The 14,190-nt window shown below is 34.0% G+C and overlaps 2 protein-coding genes across 2 annotated transcripts; both read left to right on the top strand.

The window, feature by feature from the left end:
• The first annotated feature begins 1,105 nt into the window (after positions 1-1,105).
• Positions 1,106-1,588, top strand: LOC107876504. Its single transcript, XM_016723413.2, has one exon. The coding sequence runs from the start codon at positions 1,106-1,108 to the stop codon at positions 1,586-1,588; it is 483 nt and encodes a 160-aa protein (XP_016578899.2).
• An 8,225-nt stretch (positions 1,589-9,813) lies between these two features.
• Positions 9,814-13,819, top strand: LOC107877893 (sucrose synthase). Its single transcript, XM_016724684.2, has 11 exons — positions 9,814-10,095; positions 10,368-10,649; positions 10,767-10,950; positions 11,040-11,375; positions 11,471-11,569; positions 11,673-11,846; positions 11,955-12,238; positions 12,343-12,567; positions 12,657-13,220; positions 13,323-13,467; positions 13,557-13,819. Exons 1-11 carry the CDS (start codon positions 10,010-10,012, stop codon positions 13,587-13,589), a joined length of 2,412 nt encoding a protein of 803 aa, XP_016580170.1. The 5' UTR covers positions 9,814-10,009; the 3' UTR covers positions 13,590-13,819.
• The last annotated feature ends 371 nt before the right edge of the window (positions 13,820-14,190 follow it).

Here is a 14,190-nt window from a genome sequence, read left to right as displayed (position 1 = left end):
CATTGGTACCACCATGAAAATACTGATTTTCTGATAGATAATTTGACATCTTTAAAAACTCTCTGCTGATGTATGTGCTGAAGTCGAGTTATGAATATTGGATTAGTATTGGTTATTGGATTCTTTATGGATTGATGAACTCCCCATGGGTCCTACCTCAGGAGCACATCTCGGTAGGTTTATATGGAGGTTGTGAGACAATCTCGGACGCATCACATTATCATCATCATCTTCTTCTTCTTCATTGCATTTCATACATTGTGTACATTATGTGTTGTATTTTCGTACTTGATTTGATGTCCATCTATTTGTGTTTGTTTCTCGTACTTGTATTTAGTATATGTGTATATTATAGAACTATTAGTGGAGATGTCTTGGGGCTACCATTTGGGATTTTTTTATTGCAATTGATGAACTCATAGTATGTATTTAATATACTTTATTTTCTACTTTTCTCAGTCGGCACCTACTGGGTACAAGTAAACCTTACTCATCCCTACTACGCCTCTTTCGTGTAGATTTAGGTATGAGTACGCCGCATGATATCTGATTTAGGGTGGTTCTTGGAGCATTTTTGAGGTAGCGGTTGGTCTATTCTTTCAGAGTTGATCTACTACCACCTCTTGTTTAATTTATGTCTTCTTTTCATATTCAGAGATAGATTATGTTCTTTTTGAACTATCAGTTGTATATTTTTGACTTCAAGATGTACTTAGTTGGTTCTTACACTACGACACTAAATTTTGGGGTGATTTATGGTATTCATTATTATATATTTTTCTACTATCATTATATATGTGTGGTTCGGCTTTCTTCTAAAAACCTTACCATAGGTTTTTGTGTTATTTTCTCATTTCATATCAGTTTGAGTGATAGGCTTACTTGCAAAGGCTTGCCACAATAGGTGCCATCATGACCCTTACAGTTTGAATCATGAAACTTATTAAAGTGAAATAAATGGCCTAAAAAATTTTATGCAACAAGAAAGTAGTGGTGCTATTCTGCTCATTATTATGCTCAACAACTTCAATTAACTCTTTTGCTGATTTCTAGAAAATGTGGTGAAGTTCAAGAGCTTTTATTATTTATTTTTTATATACTAAATATGACGGAAGCTTCTTTTAATCGTACAAATGAACTTCGTGAAGATCAAGAAGAAGAAATTGAAGAGTCATTACGTAAAGGTGAACTTGAAATTAGTAAGGGCTTGAATCAAGAACTAGGTTTTGCTAGAGCAAGTAATACTCTATGGAGATCTCATTATAAATCCTTTAACAATTTTATTCTTATGTTTGGTTCTATCATTGATGTACTTGATACTATTGCTATTAATGCACTTCTTGAAGAGAAATGTAGGATAAAGGAATATCTTAACAAATGTTTAGCATTTGAGGTTGTCTTTATGTTGCATTTCATGCGCAATGCTTTAACAATCATAAATGATCTAAATGCAGCTTTTGAAAAGAAAGAGCAAGACATTGTAAATGCCATATTACTTGTTGGAGTGACAAAGGATCGATTGCAGCTATTACAGGATGAAGCCTGGCAGGAGCTGACTCACCTTGACACAAGGGGTGTCACCCGATAATGCTTCGTTGGAAAAAAAATTAGATATGCTTATAAGAACTTGTAAAGAGAAGTATAAAATTGATATCAGTGACACCGCTTGTTAGCTAATTGCTAGCTGGCTCAACGGTAAAGGACCACTATTTTCTTTGCAGTGTCATGGGTTTAATTCTGACCGAGGTGCTTTCATAGTTTTTGAAGCTTAATCATTCTCCACTTAAATTTTTTAGATTTTTAAGTTAATTTTGTTACTCATTTTTTCTTCATTTTAGATAGAATTTTAAAAACTTGAAGAAATTCATTATTTCCTTTTTAATTGAATTTTATGAAAGTGCTTAGGATTTATAAATAAAACTTTTAATTTGTAATTTAGTGGGAAAACAAATACTTGTTAAAAGTATCTTTCAAACTTTTAATATCAAATTTAACATCTCAACATTTATTTAGTGTTACGCCCAAGCGAACAAGCAAGTTGACGTGGTCCCACCAAGTAGTAAAGTGCCCTTTTTCAAGTCAAGTATCAATCCCACAAGGAATTGTGTTAAAACCTATCTAATTCAAGTTTAACTATTGAGATTAAATTGGTGCTAAGGTAACCAAAAGAGATGGAAGATTAAAACTAAAGTAAACTTAACAATGCGGTAAATTAAAGGTCTTGGACAATCAATGGGGAGAAACCCAGGGTTAAGGCTCTACGAACAATCATACTATGCTATTGAATTTTATTTGTTTTGTTACTTATCTTGGTTGTTGATTCATGAGATTGATATTACGATTACGGTCTTTTGAGCCTCTAATCACCTATCTAACTTAGACCCACAACTGTATCGTTGAGCGGGGATGTGAGAAATAAGTTAAATATATTCATATTTCATTCCATAAGTGAACCAAACAGGGCACGTAGGTATATCTATATCCTTACAAATTATAACTTTATTGTATAGAAAATTACAATCCTATTCTATTTACCCCATGTTCTATCCTCTTGTTGCTCCTTTCGGGCTCACAAGATGACAATATATGTATTCTTAGGATAGCAAATTCTTAAAATAGTGATAGAAAGAATAAATAAATAACCAAGTATTATAAATAATCAAAATCAATATTAATCATGTTCTTGGCCTTAACCCCGGAAAAGGGTGTTTAGCCACTTATGGACATAACCGTAATTTCAATGATTGAATACATGTTAAAACCTATAAACAAACTAAATTAAGGGAATAAAAACCCTAATTTAACTGTTATTTAACCTCCCTTCAAGTCCCAAGGTCATCCAAGGTGTGTAACATAATATTTAAGGATCATATTTATAGGAGGACACAAACTCCCGATTTTAACATAGCGGCTTGCCACGCCCATACCACGGTGACTAGGGTATGCGATATATCCTTATCATGGTTAGATACAGTAATTGACTTAGTAGGATTCCCCAAAGTACATTTTATGGCCCTAATGTGGTTCCTAAACTTCGTGGGACGCCAATGACTCCAAAAACGTTCGTTTTTGGTCAAATCTTGTCCCGTACTTTTGTCCATCCATTCCAAGCTTTGCGGTGATGGTTTTACTTGAATTATAGCTTCTGAATCATCCATATATCATCATTATCAACTCACCAAGAATCCTATAAAATAATACACCACGAATTAGAGCTCAAAACAACATACATTCCAAGACGATGCCGTAGTAACTTAAGCTAAGAGTACTAACTTTTGTCTTTTGATCTTTAACTTAGTGTTTTTGTCTCTTGTCTTGTTTCAATTGAACCTTAGAAACTATAAAAAGTTATTCCACAGATAATAACACAATCATACCCTTATTAACCCATTACACTCTGTAGAATCCATTGAGGTCAACTAGAAGAACACATAACTCAACCTAGTAACATTAGTTTTCTCGTCTAAACTCTAAGTGACCAAATTAATTATAAACTTTTTTGAAACACACCTTAAACATTGTAATCAAGTAGTTTAATACTCATATGCTCATTTATATCATTAAATACTCATTAATCACACCATTAGTCCTCAAAACAAGGCTAACAAACAAAGATAATAACACTTAGGTACATAAATCCGCCTAAGAACATCACCCCACACTTAATGCCTTATTCGTCCTCGAACTACTGTTTACTCTAAGAATTATAGTAAGGGAATACTCCACACCTATACAACAATCAAGACACTCAATCTAGAACTACATGACTACACAAATTCAATATTTTACTCTAAGCATGCTATACATAATTTACAGATCAAGAATACTACTCTAAAACACCCTATCCTCAAGAATTGACTCACCAAGTTGGCAAACTCATACATATTGCTCACTCAAAGACATTATACAAATCACCCAACTATCATTAAACATGTTCCCTTACCATAAGAAATTTACCCATACGTACTCACAAGGATGCAGTTTATTACAAAATGGGTATAAGAATCAAATTACACTCACTCTCTCAAAGAATTCACAAGTTACATAGAATGAACCATAGGCTTTTTCTTAGTGTAATACTCCAATAATATCATAATGATGAATCTTAAAATCAAATAGGTCTTTGAGAGTTGTATTGCAGGCTAAGGGATGGATAGGGAGTATTTTAGCCAAGAATAATGACTGTCTTCCCTAAGCGCTTTAATATATCATACTTTTCATTCTATTAACCTCTAACAACCAATTTGCACCACTTCTGTCTACCCACATCTTTTATTTTCCCCCATTTTATTAAGCTCACTCATATACAATTTGGAAGGGAATATTGTCTATTAATTCATGATTCAATTTTAGCATGAATTTCTTTCACTCCCAACCACAACACATCAATTGTACACACCAATAACTATTACTTTGGGGCTTTAATTTTACCATTCTGCTATCTTGATTTCCAACTCCTTAAGCAAACTAATTTTACACTATAGAGCTTAGGAGCTTTGGATCAAATTAAGGTGAATAAGACAAGGGTATACATGCTACATCTAATGATACTAAAGAAAACAAGCTAGAGGCTCAATAGGGCTAACTAGGATTATGAACAATGGTAGGTCAAAAGGGGTATGAACCATGGCTATAAAAGAAATGCCTATATCATCTCCTAAACCCACACTCTTTAATTTGCTCTACACAGACACCAGATAAGTTCTTGACATCAAATGCAAAAAGGAATACACAAAAACCTTACAAATACATGGCACATGCTCAAATAACAAAGGATCAACATAGACTCTCAATCAAGTGACAACATGAATTCAATATTAAGCCAACAGCGTTCAAGAGTAATAAACTAGAGCTGGAACTCTCAAAAGTAGGAATTCACATAATCAACATGCTCTTACAAACAAACCACTTGCATAATGTAATCACCCATAGAACCAACAAAAATATCTTACTCATTCCTAACACAAAAATTTAAAATTACTCCTAAAAAAGGAAAAAGGATAATGGGTTCAAGGGACGCCCTAGTGGAAAAGAATAAAAAGAATCAACCATAACATGGGTGAAGTGTGCACCTACTAGACTGACTCAAACAACTAAAAGCTAGAAAGAGAAAATATTTTTGTAATTTTTTTCAAAATTTTCAAATTTAACCCAAAAACTAAAAAAATAACTAAGACTCAAGATCCTACTACATACTTTACCCGATACAATGAAATTTCTCCACTCCACACTAAAAAATCTATTTTTTCCCAAAGTATAATTAAAAGTAGGGATAGAAATACTCCTTGAGGCCTCTAGGCCTAGCTAGTAGCATCTTTATACCTCAAGAGGGTCCGAGGACTCACACTCAGTCTTTAATATGCTCCTTAGCTTCGGTTTTTGGACCTTTTGAATTTTTTTATTTTTTATCTTTTTTATTTTCATATTTCTAAAACATCCCATCAACCTGTGGCTCAATAATAACAAAAAATACATTAAGTAAAAAGTAAAAATATTGAAAAATAAATATCTACCTTTACTTGGGTTGCCTATCAAGCAACCCCTGATTTAGTATCGCGGTACGATCCACATCAACTGACTTCTCCACCTCAAGGATATGAATTTCACCCCAACCTTATATCCATTTTCTTATTTGCTCATAGGGTGGTGGTATAAAGATGAAAAATTGAGTAATGGATGATGCATGATAAACCATTCGGCCTTGAAGTGAGGTATGATTTTGTGTTGCTTGTGTGGTGCAAATTTAAGAATATAGGATTCTTGTTCTTCATCTTCTCATCCTTTCACTATTTCAGATAACTCTAAAGACTTCTCATCATTTGAACATAATATAGAAAAGTGTTTTGAATGAGACCCAACCAATCCCACTTCCAAATTTACACCATCCACAACACACTTACTCTTATTCACCTTTACAATATCAGTCTTAAGAAAAAATTGACAGTTGAATGGCTAAAATTCTTGTATCTGCTCCACAGGTTGGCTAATAGCCACCTCATCTAGTGAAGGTTCCAACCACTCACTTCCCTAAAAATTTGGAAAATAATCCTCTCGGTGGGTTCCTCTACAAAAATAACAATAATCATCATCACTTGCAAACCATTTATCCCAGGCTGACATATCACGAAGTGTGATAAAAAAGTAAAAGAAAATAAAAATAAAAATAAAACTATGTATAACTCAATATAGAAATCTTAAAATAAGATAGTTACCTATTTACAAGTCTCTGGCAACGACGCTAAAAACTTGTTGTACCTAAGCACTCACGCAAGTGTAGTGGTCCCACCAAGTAGTAAAGTGGACTTTTTCAAGTCAAGTATCGATCCCATGGTGACTTGTGTTAACAAATATCTAATTCAAGTTTAACTATTGTCATTAAATTGGTGAAAAGATAACCAAAAGAATTAGAAGTTTAAAAATAAAGTAAACTTAACAATGCAGTAAATTAAAGGTCTTGGACAATCAATGGAGAGAAACCCAGGGTTAAGGTTCTACTAATAATCATACTATGCTATTAAACTTCATTGATTATTTTACTTATCTTGGTTGTTGATTCACGGGGTTGATATTATGATTATGGTCTTTTGTGCCTCTAATCACCTAACATAGACCCACAACTACATCGTTGAGCGGGGTTATGAGAACTAAGTTAAATGCATTCATATTTCATTTTGTAAGTGAACCAAATAGGTAACGTATGTATATTTCTATCATAAATGCAAATTATAACTTTATTCTGTAGAAGATTACAATCCTATTCTATTTATCTCATGTTCTATCCTCTTATTCCTCTTTTTGGGCTAACAAAATGATAATAAATGTATTTTAAGGGCCGTGGATCCTTAAAATAGTGATAACAAGGATAAATAAACAACCGAATATGATAAATAATCACAACCAAGTCAATTCATATCAAGAGTAATCATGTTCTTGGTCTTAACCCCGAAAAAAGTATGTTTAGCCGCTCATGGACATAACTATAATTGCAATTGTTGAATACATGTTAAAATTCATTAAAAAAAACTAAATTAATGGAAGAAGAACCCTAATTTAAGTATTTTAAATCTTCCATTCAATTACTAAGGTCATCCAAGGTGTGTAACATAATGTTTAAGGGTCCTATTTATAGGAGGACACAAGCTGTCAGTTTTGACGTAACGGGGTACCACACCCATATCGCGGTGCCTAGGGTCCATGGAATTCCCTTATCATGGATATATACTATAATTGACTTCCTAGGATGACCCCAGGTCCATGACGACCCTAACGTGGTGCCTAAGTTCCATGGCACGCCAAAGACTCCAAAACATTCATATTTAGTTAAATCTTGTCCCGTGCTTTTGTCCATCCATTCCAAGCTTTGTAGTGATGTTTTAATTGAATTATAGATTTTGTATAATGCATATAATCATGATCAACTTACCAAGAAACCATGGATTAGAGCTCACAATAACACATATTCCAAGACGATGAAATAGTGACTTCAGCTAAGAGTACTAGCTTTTGTCTTTTGATCTTAAACTTAGTGTTTTGTCTCTTATCTTGTTTCAATTGAACCTTAAATACTATAAAAAAGTTATTCCACACATAATGACACAATAATACCCTTAGTAACTCATTACACACACTAGAATCCATCGAGATCAACTAGAACAACACATAGCTCATGCTAGTAACACTAGCTTTCTCGTCTAAACTCTAAGTGACCAAATTGATTCTAAACTTGTTTGAAACACACCTTAAACATTGTAATCAAGTACATTAACACTTAGATGCTTATTTATATAATTAACCATTCATTAAACACACAAGATGTCCTCAAAACAAGGTTAAACAAGAATAGACAATCACACTTAGGTGCATAAATCTGCCTAAGATCATTTAGCTAGGAAGAATGGACGGATAAGTTAATAATAAAATATCGATCTTTAGAAGAGTTTTATTTAAATTCTTCAAAAGTTGATACCCAAAAAGTTTAGCATTTCAATATATTATTCAAACAACGGTTTTCAACCTCGAATCACTGTATTTTTTTTTTTGAAAACATATTTTTATGGTCATTGCATCATACATCTAATCTTCAAAGGTTTGTTGAGTATAATAGGTTGAAGTATAATATAATATTGTAACTGCAGTGATTTACACTTCTATTTAATTTTTTAAGATGATATCACTTATGAAAAATTTTGCTTACGCCGCTGAAGGCTGAGATCCACTTATGAATGAGCTATCCAAATTTTTTATCAAATATAACATTTTGATACCTAAATTTGATGAGTTTTATGTTATCCTTGGAAGATCACGTCGTAGAGTTGCTGAGTAAACTGTTTTACATCACTATCGAGATGAATTATTTTATAAAATTATTGATTGTTAACGTCAAGAACTCAATAATTGCTTTATGAGGTGACAACTAATTTGCTTCTTGGAGTTGTTTTCTTGAACATAGTTAATTCTTTTTCTAACTTTGATATTGAAAAGATATTGAGATTGGCTGAGTTATACCCTAGTGATTTTGATAAATACTCTATTGTTGATCTTCGCTTTTAGCACGAGGATTACATTATTGATGTTAGGGATCTTGATAAAAGATTTTTCGGTCTTAAGGGACTTCTTAATCTTTTCAATACTCGTAGAGATGAAGAAGCATGGAACTTATCCTCTTGTGTTTCGACTTGTTAAGTTTGCTTTACGTTTGCCAGTTGCTGCTGCTATGTCGATTAAGACTGATTTCCCAAATCAAATGAATGATGAGTGGTTGTTTCGTACCTTATATAGAAAAAAGAAATATTTAGTACCATCTCCAGAGGTTATTATGAATAAATTTTAAAATATGAAAACTCGGCGAGGAGAGAGGTAGTAGTTTACTTTATATATGTTTCATTAGTACACTTTAAATAGTTTTTATTAATATAATGTTTTATATCAATTGTTCATTTTTTTTTTTTTAAATATGGTGATCACCTATAAAAATTCTTGTGTACACCGCTGTTCTAGATTATGTCTGAGAAACTAGTAGGAATAATATTTTTTGATGTGCATGTTTGCATGCATTAATCCCGAAATTATGTCCTCTTATTTTTAGCTACACATTAATTCTTTTCCTCTTTAATTTATGATTCTTTTTTCATTATTCCATTTTCCCCTTATGGACTATGGTTATGGTTAGAGGTAAAAGGCCACCGCATTTTGCATGCAAAATAAATTGAAAGCAAAGGATATTATCAGCACTGAAAATAGAAGATTTAGCAAACCGTAAATAGTTAGTTATAAGGTGCTTTCTTGGCGGATAAGAATTAGTTCATTTGGTAAATAATATCTTGAAAAGGAAAAGGTACAATTCCTTTTTGTTTGCAGTCTAACAACATTATTTATTACACTTACCGTTTACAGTTTCAGAATTATTTAACTGACTCTTCCCTATAAATTTTATCCATCCTCACCACTACATTTGCTCTTTACTATCAAGTTCTAATTCCTTCGGCAAATTAAAGCAATTAATCGGTCCTTTTCTCTCTTGCTTCTTTTTTCCCATTCAGACTTTCAGTATCATTATCGTTGTAGTGTTGCATTCACTTAATTAGTCGTTTTTCCAATATTTGCGGGATAAAGGTCATATTTCGCCATATTTATAACCTTTTTCATGCAGCTTATTTTTTAAATTTTTTTGTAAAGTTCATTTAGGTTGATAATTAGTGTCTAATGTCATCATTAATCGTACACCTAAAGTTTGGTGGTTGTGTTACATCTTTTTTGGTGCTCCACCAATCAATGACCATATATAGTGGCTTGCTTAGAAAATTAGTTTAGTGCAAATTGAGATCTCTCATCATTGAAATAATCTATCACCTTTTTTTTTTTTCACTTTTGGGCCATCTACAGTTAAACATATTAGCTGCAAAAGCCTTATAAATTTGGCCTGGTTGATTTGGTTTTCACATCAACGTTTATTCCATTATTTCTTTCTTTCTTCTTGAACAGAAACAAAGTTCAGTTTCAGAGAAAAGTAATGGCAGTCAGTGGTCTTAGCATTAAGGAACGTTTGGAGGAAGCCATTTTGGCTCATCCAGATGAAATTTCAGCACTCAAATCAAGGTACAATACTACTAATTTTGTTTAGAACTATAGCTAGTGTAAGCTAAATACATTACACCACAAAAAGCTGGACTTAGCTATGAACTTTGTCGCTAAATAGTTTGTAGCTAGCTGATATTTTTGATAATCTGTTGCTAATTCGTGGATTTTGTTGTTTAATTATAGAATTTGTTTATCGTTAATTCTTGTGTTGTTTTGCTTGTGATAGTTATATTGTTTTCTGAAAAGAAAAATAAAGAAGATGGGTATGAATTGTTTTTGTTTTGGCACAGGATTGAAAGTGAAGGGAAAGGGGTCATGAAACCACTTGATCTCTTGAACCATTTGATGTCTGTGAATGGCAAGAAGAATGGAGTAAATGTTGCTTCCAGTGCACTTGTAGAAGTTCTCAGTTGCAGCCAGGAAGCTGTGATTGTACCGCCACGACTTGCACTAGCTGTACGTCCAAGGCCCGGTGTGTGGGAGTATTTGTCACTGAATCTTAAGACAAGGAAAGTGGCTGAATTGACCGTCCCTGAATACCTTCAACTAAAAGAGAATGTAGTTGATGAAAGGTAGTTTTAAGTCAAGAATTTGAAGATAATAGTACTCTATAGTTTTTGCTTTGTGAATTGAGGTTTTTTTTTCTTCTGGTTTGATTCTTAATGTTTGTGTCACAAATATGTTACCAGTGGAAACATCTTGGAAATGGATTTTGAACCATTTACTACTGTAACTCCTCCAAAGACACTTTCGGATTCCATTGGTAATGGTTTGGAGTTTCTTAATCGCCACATTGCTTCGACAATGTTCCATGACAAGGAGATTGCCAAGTGCCTTCTTGACTTTCTCAGACACCATAACTACAAAGGGAAGGTAGCAAAGTAAACTGATAAATAATCTAGGCTATTTTTGGTTAAGTTTGACTATTATGTGTGTTTTTCTAACCATGTCAATGTGAACAGTCATTGATGGTGAAAGAAACCATCCAAAGCCTGGAAAGTTTCCAAATTGTCCTGAAAAAAGCAGAGGATTATCTGCACACCCTGAATCCAGAAACTCCATACTCCAACTTTGAATCCAAGTTTGAAGAGATTGGCTTGGAAAGAGGTTGGGGAAACACTGCTGCATACGTGCAAAAAACCATCAGTCATCTGTTGCACCTCCTTGAGGCTCCTAATGCATCTTCCTTGGAAAATTTCCTCGGTAGAATCCCTTTTATATTCAACGTTGTCATTCTCACCCCACATGGTTATTTCGCTCAGGAAAACGTACTCGGTTATCCTGACACTGGTGGCCAGGTTTGTGTCCAATGACATATCTCCCTTTTTCAGTGTTTTATACTTGAAAGAAATTTTCATTCTTAATCAAGTTCCTTATACAATCTTGTGAATAGGTTGTTTACATTCTTGATCAAGTTCCAGCAATGGAGAGTGAGATTCGTCTCCGTTTGAAGCTTCAAGGACTTGATGAGATCATCCCTCGCATCCTTGTTGTAAGTATCCCTGTTTGATTTGCCTCAGAATAAAATTGTTTGTCCAAGTTTCTTGCTTTCTTGAATTGATCTTTTGTTGTGTTGTTGTTGTTGTTTTATCCAGGTAACCAGGCTGCTGCCTGATGCAGTAGGTACCACTTGCGGTCAGCGCATGGAGAAAGTATATGGGGCAGAACATTCTCACATAATTCGTGTTCCATTCAGAACTGAGAAGGGAATGTTGCGCAAATGGATCTCAAGATTCGAAGTCTGGCCATACATGGAAACTTTCACTGAGGTTCAGAATAAAACAAACAAATTCTATTTGACATTTCTCATTAGTTAGCAGGGCGTTCAAGATCAGAAAATGTTTTCTGACAAGTATACATTTTAAATTAATGATCAGGATGTTGCAGAAGAACTTGTCAAAGAATTGGAAGCTAAACCAGACTTGATCATTGGAAACTACAGTGAGGGAAACCTTGCTGCCTCCTTGTTGGCTAAGAAATTTGGGGCTACACAATGTACTATTGCTCATGCTTTGGAGAAAACCAAGTATCCAAACTCTGACCTCTATTGGAAGAAATTTGATGACAAGTATCATTTCTCAAGTCAGTTCACTGCTGATCTTTTTGCCATGAATCACGCTGATTTCATCATCACCAGCACTTTCCAGGAAATTGCTGGAAGGTAAAAAAAAAAAAAGAAGAAAAAACAAATGGCATGAAGTTGCTGATCTAAAGTCCTGTTTCATTATTGTATTTCTGTTAATATTCAAAATTCTTGATTTGCAGCAAGAACACTGTAGGGCAATATGAGAGTCACACTGCTTTTACCATGCCTGGATTGTACCGAGTAGTCCATGGAATCGATTCATTTGATCCAAAGTTCAACATCGTCTCCCCTGGTGCTGATATGTCAATCTACTTCCCTTACACTGAGAAGGAGAAAAGGCTAACCAACTTCCACCCGGAAATTGAAGAACTTCTCTACAGTCCTGTTGAGAATACGGAACACCTGTTAGTCTCCTTAATTTGCTTTTCATTTCATTCAATTTATCTACTTATTTTCGAACTAGACTAATCATTTGTCATATTGACTTAATCAGATGTGTGTTGAAGGACCAGAACAAGCCAATTCTCTTCACCATGGCAAGGCTAGATCGCGTGAAGAATCTAACAGGGCTCGTGGAATGGTATGCAAAGAATGCTAGGCTGAGGGAGCTTGTTAACCTTGTGGTTGTTGGTGGAGACAGAAGGAAAGAATCCAAGGATTTGGAAGAGCAAGCAGAGATGAAGAAGATGTATGACCTTATTGAGACCTACAATCTGAATGGACAATTCAGATGGATTTCTTCCCAAATGAATCGTCTGAGGAATGGAGAGCTTTACCGATACATTGCAGACACGAGGGGTGCTTTTGTTCAGCCAGCCTTCTATGAGGCTTTTGGTTTGACAGTTGTTGAGTCCATGACTTGTGGATTGCCAACTTTTGCTACTTGCAATGGTGGACCATTTGAGATTATAGTGCATGGAAAATCTGGATTCCACATTGATCCTAATCAAGGTGACAAGAATGCTGATCTTTTAGTGAATTTCTTCGAGAAATCCAAAGAAGATCCAAGTTATTGGGAAAACATTTCCAAGGGAGGCCTACAACGTATCATTGAGAAGTATGATTTCTGCAATTTAATTAAGCACAAGTGCACAACCAAGATTTAACTTTTGAACTACTAACGAAAAACTAACCCTTTATTAATTTCTTCTTTTGATAGGTACACATGGCAAATTTATTCACAGAAAGTGCTGACACTATCTGGGATTTATGGATTCTGGAAGTATGCAACCAAAAATGACAAAGTTGCTAGTGCAAAGAAGCGCTATCTCGAAATGTTATATGAACTCATGTTAAAGAAATGTGTAAGTATAACTTATGTATTTGATTGAGCTTGTTAATATAGTTTGTCACTCTGCTGCTAATGTGTATATTTGTTGTTTATGTATTTCAGGCCGAGAAAGTTCCATTGGCCATTGATGAATAGTTGGAAAGACAGAGGCATCCCCAAGAAGATGCGAACACACAATGAAGGAGAGATTGTTGCTTTTGATTTTTTTTTTCTTTTAAATCCCTTTTCTTTCTGAATGCAATTCCTTCCTCTATGAACCTCTGCATAGAGGGTTTTTATCTTTCACTGTTATGTTTGAGTTTTTGGGAAAACAAATATTGCAAGTTGTGTTTGCTTTTATTAATGAAAATCCCAATTTCTGCTTACAACATGCACTATTAATATCTATTGCATTCTTTTACTTCCTGAAATGGAAGAAATTTTATAGCTTATTTCCAACAGCACAAATTTGTTTATGTCGCTATTAAACAGCACAAAAATTCTTTTTGTCGTTATTAAAATTGTTTTCTTTTTGGTTGGCCAAACATCTCGAATTTCACAAGAAGTGATTTTAGCCTCGAACAAATTCTCAGATTATATAATCTAATTTACAATTCAATCATCTTACATTTTGTGTTGCATACAGTCTAGTTTAAATTCTATAATTAAAATGGGGTAAGATCTCAAAAAAGTAACGTGAAAGCTTTGAATCATGGACTGGCTATTGTTGTTCACTTCAGTATTATGCTGCTATTCA

Source organism: Capsicum annuum, chromosome 7 (assembly GCF_002878395.1).
Source record: "Capsicum annuum cultivar UCD-10X-F1 chromosome 7, UCD10Xv1.1, whole genome shotgun sequence".
Classification (NCBI taxonomy): domain Eukaryota; kingdom Viridiplantae; phylum Streptophyta; class Magnoliopsida; order Solanales; family Solanaceae; genus Capsicum; species Capsicum annuum.
Note: the sequence above shows the minus strand (reverse complement) of the source record. Positions and strands in the feature narration are given on the sequence as shown.